Here is an 8,128-nt window from a genome sequence, read left to right on the forward strand (position 1 = left end):
GCGAGGTAAGTACAATTCCAGGACTTTTAGTTGCTGGTAGAAAGTAGGGATTGTTAGCAAACTCATCCGCCATTGTTGTAGCAGATGAAGGTGCTAAGTGTGTAGTGGACGAAGGCACTGATTGAGTAGAAGTAGAATTGGAGGTATTAGCAGAACTAGAAGCCATGAATGAGCAAGGAAGCTCTGGTACCATGTGAAAAATGAAGATTCTAGAAGATGAGTGAAAAATCTCTCTAAATCTGAGAGAGAATTGTATATTCGATCACTCTAATTGTATCAATCTATACAAAATAATATAACTGCCCTGTTTATATACAACAAGAGAAGAGAAGAAAATGGCGAGAAAGTTAAAACCAATCTAACAAACTTCTAACTACTTCTACTCTGCAACGGCTTCTCATTCTGTCCAACTAGATCATCGCATGTGGATTGACACGTGCTTTCCTTTGGTTTACAGCTTCTCACGTGTTTACCCTGTTTCTTCATTAAACGAAACGTTGCCGTTTCCTTATCCTTCTTATTTCTTTCACCGTGACAACTTGGTGTTGTTTTCCTTTTATTCTGCTGTCATTTGGATGCTGTAGATGCATCTTCAACATTGACATATATAGGAGGTGTTGATGGTCTGGAATTGAGTTTAATTGGATTTACCATGAAGTGCTTTAAAGCTGTAATAGGGAGTCATCTAACATTTATAACTAGTGAGTAGTGACATCAAGTAATTTTTCCTCTCTTTCAAATTGGTCAAAGATTTGAAACATTTTCTGTTTATATATATATATATATATATATATATATATATATATATAAAGAATATATACCCAAAAGCAGCATTTTGTGTGCGGACTGGACACACAAGGCTGGTTTCAATCTGAATATAACATGAAAGTAACATAATCCAGGGCATTTCTGTGCTCAATGTTTGTACGCTACAGATTTCTCCTATTCTTTTTGTTAGATTATGTGTTGTGTTGTCTAAACAAACACAATGATACTCTAGCTAAGTGGGCACTTAAATGTAATTCTAATGCTCTTTTCTCATAGTAACCCTCCTGAAGAGGTGGTCAATATTAATTACCCTGGAAAGGGGCTGGTGGATGTTTAGATTTCCTCTTATCTTTATTCTGGAGAGGGAGACAGAGAGAGAGAGAGAGATCTTAAAAGTTTTTAGGCTAATTTCTCTAAGTTCTTAAATTTATTCATCAATTTTGAAATAAGTGAGTTGAACTTGATCACATTATTAACATTTAAACAAATATTGAGTCATTAACTATTACCATTTTGGTATCTATGTCAAATTATTGCCAACTCAGCAAATTTAATCCAGTAGTAGTGGGTTGATATTAACTTGAGAACTATGAAGGAGGTTAATTCTAAAAGAATAGGATTCATATATTTGGGTTTTGCCTCTTTCACCCTTTCTAGTTTTCCAAACACACAACCAACAAGTTCAGTGGAAATTTGCTACCAAAGTCAAACTTAAAATTGGATGCTTTAATAAAATTCCACAAATTGTCTCAATGCCTAAAAAAAAACAAATATATATATCACCAAGAGCTTGCTAGCAAAGCCCTGATTTTGTGTCAACCTATTCTGGAGTTATCTCTGCCGAAGACTAGTGTGGTTGCCCAGTTCACTGCCACATAAAACCTGTTTCTCCAACTGACAACACGTGTAAGATAGGCTGAACGCCAAATCAGCCAGCTTACAAATCCAGCATGGGAAACGCCTTTTGCATCCTGGAAGTGTAATAATAATGTCTCTGTTATTCCAAATAAGATTTAGATAAAAATTTGATCTTTGATTTATTAATTTATTTTACCTTAGATTGGCGTAGATCCACTAGTGCCTTATAACGGCCTACTGATGCCATGCTTCCAAGATGCTTGTACACAAAAGGTTCTCCAAGAGGGATGTCTTTTGCAGATAATGCCTTCCCCCCATTCTTCTTCCCAATTTTTTTGTTAAACAACTCCGCCAAATATTTACCTTCCCTTTCTGCAACCTGTTCACACATAAATTTATGCAACTTCAAACATTGTTTTGAGTGTTAATCTCCTGCACTTATTGAAGAATTTTGATGCTTTCTTGATATTCTTCTTTATGTAACAGTGTCATAATTGTTCTTCTTTCAATGAACAACATTCTTCTTCAACTTCAAGCTATTTCCTTCCTATATCTTCTGTGGAATCTATATACAAGCACCTCATCATTTGTTTTTATATTTTTGTGGCAATACCACTAATTTAATGTTGTGTTTCAAAACTACCAAGTTGAACAAGCAAGTGTTTCATTTGGAGTCCCCATGATCGGTGCCTAAGATGATATTTGGAGACAAGAAAAGCAAGTTACTCAAATCCAGTGTTTAACATCTATCTTTTCACTGTTTGCGTTCCTTCATAATTCTGACTTCAATAGCATGTTGCATTGTCACATAAACTACAATTATCACTTGCCATTAAAAAATAATAATAATTTGCAATAAGCAATTCTTACATTTTGTCTTTACAGGTGGAAATATTTTAAATGGGGAAGTTGTTTAAGTGAAATATGCAAAATTGCAAAGAGTGGAGGATAGACTTGAAAAATGAAGATTTTGTACAAGTTAAAACAGAAAATCTAACCTGAGCTAGAGCTGGAAGAACTGGCTTGCCTGTCTGTTCAAGAAAACCAGCACAATCTCCAAGTGCAAACACATCTTCTACAGAGGGAACCCGCAACCACTCATCAACACCAATCCTACAATACCCATAAGTTAATTAACACCATCCATAATAGATAACAATGGATTCCTAATGCACATACCTTCCACCTGTGGACTTCGGAAGATTCAGTGATTTCACAAAATTGGAAGGACCGACACCAGTAGACCAGACCAAAAGGCCATATGGAACATCAGTCCCATCATTGAGAACTATCTTCTTGGGATGCACCTCTTTCACAACACCTCGCATAAGGTGAACGCCACACTGATGCAAAAGTTTTAAATGTCAGAGATACTTCTGAGTACCATAAAGAAACACCCTCTAACAAAATCGATTTACCTTGCTTAGGTGTTTTGTTGCATACTGACGTAGACCGACATCAAAGGATGACAAAATCTCATTTGCCTGTTCAAGGAAGAAATCAAAATTAATAAATAGTCATATTTCATCTCTACACAATTGATAAATAAACATGGAAAGAAGTTGCATCTAAGAACCTCTATGAGTGTGACTTGGATATAATCCTTGACATGAGTATACCGCTCACGAACATCTCTCATTATAAAATCACTCAATTCTCCACTGAACTCCACCCCTGTAGGGCCACCTCCAATAACAACACAATGTAACAACCGTTTCTTCTCTTCTTCTGATATGCCTGCAACAATAAACTATACATTAAAACTTAAAAACTTAAAAAAGGAAAACTATTGGTTAAGAAAAAAAAAAAAACTAAACACCCCTGTCCCTTCAAGAAGCATTTTGATGAAGTTTATCCCCAAAAAGGTCTAAATAGTAAATTGATAAGAAGGATCGAGCAGAGTATAGGCCCAATTCACATTTCAAATAAAGCATGATGCTTGGAAAGGAAGAAAGAAAATATATTTAAGAAAAAGGGAAAACCAATTGGGAGAACAAACTCAACCTATAGTTTTAACTTCTCTTATCAAAACACCTCTACTCTGCTTCTCATAATTAACAAGTGTATTTAAAGGAGAAAGTTTAAGAGGCCTGACAAATAAATCAAGTTGAACATTTTTCTTGGCCAATTATTATGGAGAATCCAAAAGAGCCTTCAAGAGTTTCAAATCTTTTAATAAATAAAAAACACTTACCTGGATTTTCAGAGAGCATCAAGTTCAAGAGAAGCTTCTTCCTTATTTGTTGGGCATGGTTCACCTCACGAAGGAAAAATGCATTTTCATACACCCCCTTGATTCCAAAAGTCAAGGGCTCAGCACCAGCAGCAATGACAAGCTTGTCATAGGCAACTTTAAATTGGTAAGGTTCACTAGGTAATCCACCATTGCTAACGGTTTCACAGTACACCTGATTACATAAAAGCACAGCATTAAATTAATTGTTACAGTGAATTCAGAATGAGATAGAGAAGACATGTATTTTCCATTGCAAGAATCAATGATGATGCTGGTACTCCATCTCCACTGTTTTATCCTGTAGTTGCTAAGGTTGAAGAGCAGAAATGCTCATATGGCTCTCAAATTACAGTTTGAAATAATGTAGTTTTGATACAGAACAAGCAGTAATTTGTACAGAAATGACACGCATGACCCATTGTGGTTTTGTTGCAAAATATCAGTATGTTTTGGGGTGCTGTCATTATCAAAGTTGAAATTGTTGCTTCTATGTCAGTTAGAAGCACATCAATTGAGTGGACTATTACATGTGAAAATTGTGGACAAGCTAAACTACTCTGCCTGTGAATTTTACCATTATGGAAAACCGTTTGCATGAGTATGCACTGCTTTAGGTTAATAAATATATTTGGGAATACTATTTATTATTACATGTCCCTTAAGGAGAAAAAGAAGAAACCAATGCAAAGATACTATAAAGGTGGTAGGAACATTCACTTACCTCATGTTTGTCAGTGTTGATGTCAATGCAAGAAGCTAGATAGAAGTAAGAATTAGGACTTGTTGCTAATGCAGACTGTATCCTACTAACAGGTTCAGCAACAGACCGGAATTCCAGGGTTCCAACACAAGTTGAAGCAAGTAAAGGAGTAAAGACCATGTGATTCCTAGGTGATACACAAACAGCATCATAAATCTTGGTGTCCAGTCCCTTAAGGAATCGACAAGCAGCCCACCCAGTTCCAAGGACAACAACCCTTGGCTTTTCACCAGGCTTGGTTGCTTCTAGTCCTGGATACCTTGGCTCATCATACTCTGAATCAGACACTTCTGCTACCATCTCAGCAGCAGGAGAATGATAATGCGGCATTACCCTTATCCCCCTGCTCCAAAATCTCATGTGATTTACATTTTTAGTGCTGGAAAAGTATGACAGATTGCTGTATTCCCTGACATTTTCAAGGGAAGGCATGGAACATTGGCAAGGGGATACACCCTCACAGAATACATCCTCAGTTCTGTTACCGCCAAAGGAGCCTCCTGACCTTCTCAAGCCACTCCTAGCAACCCTTGCCAATGCCATTTGATGAGAGTAGCACCGGGTGTTTATGATAGCAACACCTGATACCCTTTGATCTTATATTAAGAACCAGATTCAAAAGGCTTGAACTATTGAACCTACACCAAAGAAGACAAGAGAAATAAGCAATGCAAATTGCAACTATGATAGAATGAACCATCAACAGGCAGATCTATATATATATATATATATATATATATTTAGCAGCTGATTTGAATACTCCCAAATACATAAAGCCAATATGTTGTTAGAGGACTTGTTCAAGCAACAAAATTTTAGAAATAAAACAACGATTCTTTCTAAGGCTACTTCCTGACAAGAAAACAAAAACCAACTTGGCTATGCTCATCAGCCGACGGTAGATACAAAGAAATTTATTTATTTTCATTTTTTGTAAAATTATAAAAATTAACTAAAGACATAAACAAGAGCTTTCCCTACATAACTAACCACGCTTAAATAGTAATAGGTGCATTTCATGCAACTTACTCTTTTTCGAATTATATCAAACATGACTTTATTAATAACAATGCCAACAATTGTAAAACTGAACAGATTTTAGCAATTAACTTCTTAATTCATTCATGAAACATAATAAATGGCCAAGATGCCCACAGAGTCCAAAAAGATGGGAGCTTCTAATATTCGCAATCAGGACATGCACACAGGTCCAGTTGGGCATTTCTCACAATTCTGATCCATGTATACAAGCAACAAGAAAAAAAAAATGCAACTTACAAATCCACCACTCAAAAAAAAAAAAAGAAAGAAATGAAGGAGGATTGGCAATTCTAGAGACATAAATTACCAACCATTGGACAACGTGAATCACTTGCTCTAAGCAGAAAGGTTGAAGTTTAAGAAGAAAAGCAAGTTGGCATCACAGTATGATGATCAAGATCAAGCAGGTATATATTAAACCAAATTTCACCCAGTAGCAATATTAGTCAAGTTCTTTTTCAAGTTTCCGTAAAATCTGGAGATGGTCCAGAGTGCCTAAATTTACTAAATCTCCCGTGTAATTAGGACTAATAAAAAAAAAGGTTAATAAAATATATATATATATATATATATATATATTTTTTTTTTTTTTTGAGAAAGGGTTATTAAACATATATATAATAATAAGAAAACCGATACTTTGGTACCTTTATCAGGAATATTCTTCGTAATGAAAGATAAATAGACCAAAGGAGATATTATTTTGCTACACAGTAACTACGATGAGATATTATTTTTACTACACAGTAACTACGATTCGAATGTGTGATTTTTTTACATGGTGATCAAATTTTTTTTTTTTTTTGTTTACAATTAAAAAAAAAAGTCAAATAAGCTACCAAAAATGAGATTACAAGAACAACAAGCATTTTGACAAACACATAAAACACACACCTTTAGGAAAAGGAAATAAAAAATTAAAAAAAACCTTTTCACAGATCCTATAACAAAAAAAAAAAAAAATAGTAATAATAATACATAGATGTTGATGAACCAAAAAGAAAAGAGCATAAAGAGAGATACATTAATAAATTATGAATATCAAGAAGAAAGAGCGTTACTTTCTTTTTTTTGTATGCAGCAGATGAAGGATGAAGGAAAAAAGAAATTTGGAACAGAACTGTTGTCCAAAATTGTTGGGTTTGGGCGTGGCGGCCAAAGTGGTACTACTACTTTTAACGTCGACTAATAAGAACGAGTCTTACTTCCATTATATACGAGAGAGAGAGAGAGAGAGAGAGAAAGATCGACTTGAGGCGCAAGAAAGAAAGTTGGCGAGTTCGAGGAAAGAAAATGTGTTTCTGTTCGTAGTTGTCGGTTGGCACTTTCAAATTTGGACAATTTTATTTTTTTACAATGGAAATATATATATATACATATATTAAATTTTATAAAGGTATGTTGTAAAAATCATCTCAACATGTTACATTATTTTATTATATATTTAAAGATAAATACAATTATATTTAATTAATTTTAATATCCATATATTTCTATAAAAAAAATTATATATACATATATATATAATTATATATATATAAATCTAACTAAATTAAGAATTTTTTAAAATATTATTAAGTGCGATAAAATATATAAAATTTTAAATAAAATACTAATCTAATAATTATTTATTAAACAGAGTAAAATTTTAATCTCTCATATATATATATATATATATATATATATATATATATATATATATTATAAATTATAAAATTATAATACCTAGCGCGTCGTTTGAGAATTGCAATTTGCAAAGACAATTCTCTTCTTTTCGTCCAAAGTTAATAATGAAAGAGCAGTTTTGACCTAATGTTCTTGGACCAAGTGAGTTGTACCTACTCCGCTAGATACGCCGTATCATATATTTTTGGATTGGATTTTTGTTTCTTACTAGTATGAGTCACTAATTCGTGCAATGCACAGATTAGTTGAACAAAAATTTTAAATTTTAAATTTTTCTAAAGTTATGATCACTTGAAAAAATAAGTTACAAATTAAGAGGGAAAAAACACTAATGTAATCCCTCTCATTGCTCAATTTTTTTTGCAAAATCCTGAGTTTTTTCTTGCCATATAAAATGCAACCAAAAAACTCAAAAATAAGAAAATAAAAACTATAGAAGTTTTTACATAGAAACAGTAACTAATTACACTCAGAAATGACACTGACACTCAGAAAGAGTTACTAATCTTGAGCAATAGGTTTTGGATTTTTTTTTTTTTTTTGAGAATTGGAGAAGCTAATTTAGTGTTATAGGCAATAGTTATAATATTTTAACACGTAAAAGAACAACAACAAAAAGGCGTATCAGATGAATAAATTGACTTCGTTAGAGAATGAAGACAAATAAATGCATTGGAAAGAATAGATTTCAGAATATATGAATGTAAAAAGAAGAAGAATGATGTACCAGTAAAGGTCATAGAGTTTTAATCGAGATAGAAAATGACCAATATAGGAAG

At 33.4% G+C, this 8,128-nt stretch overlaps 1 protein-coding gene across 2 annotated transcripts; it reads right to left on the reverse strand.

Moving 5' to 3' along the window:
• Positions 1-1,460: 1,460 nt before the first annotated feature.
• On the reverse strand, positions 1,461-6,923 carry LOC142633460 (internal alternative NAD(P)H-ubiquinone oxidoreductase A1, mitochondrial-like). Of its 2 annotated transcripts, none has more exons than XM_075807700.1 (9): positions 6,725-6,923; positions 4,584-5,260; positions 3,821-4,034; positions 3,203-3,363; positions 3,045-3,110; positions 2,806-2,969; positions 2,625-2,739; positions 1,823-2,005; positions 1,461-1,739 (listed from the first exon to the last, which is right to left on the reverse strand). In XM_075807700.1, exons 2-9 carry the CDS (start codon positions 5,163-5,165, stop codon positions 1,584-1,586), a joined length of 1,641 nt encoding a protein of 546 aa, XP_075663815.1. In that variant the 5' UTR covers positions 5,166-5,260; positions 6,725-6,923; the 3' UTR covers positions 1,461-1,583. The 2 variants fall into 2 exon arrangements, with proteins under 2 accessions (XP_075663815.1, XP_075663816.1); XM_075807701.1 differs by lacking the exon at positions 6,725-6,923 and adding an exon at positions 5,975-6,092.
• Positions 6,924-8,128: the final 1,205 nt, after the last annotated feature.

This window comes from Castanea sativa, chromosome 5, assembly GCF_040712315.1.
Source record: "Castanea sativa cultivar Marrone di Chiusa Pesio chromosome 5, ASM4071231v1".
In the NCBI taxonomy this organism is placed as follows: Eukaryota; Viridiplantae; Streptophyta; class Magnoliopsida; order Fagales; family Fagaceae; genus Castanea; species Castanea sativa.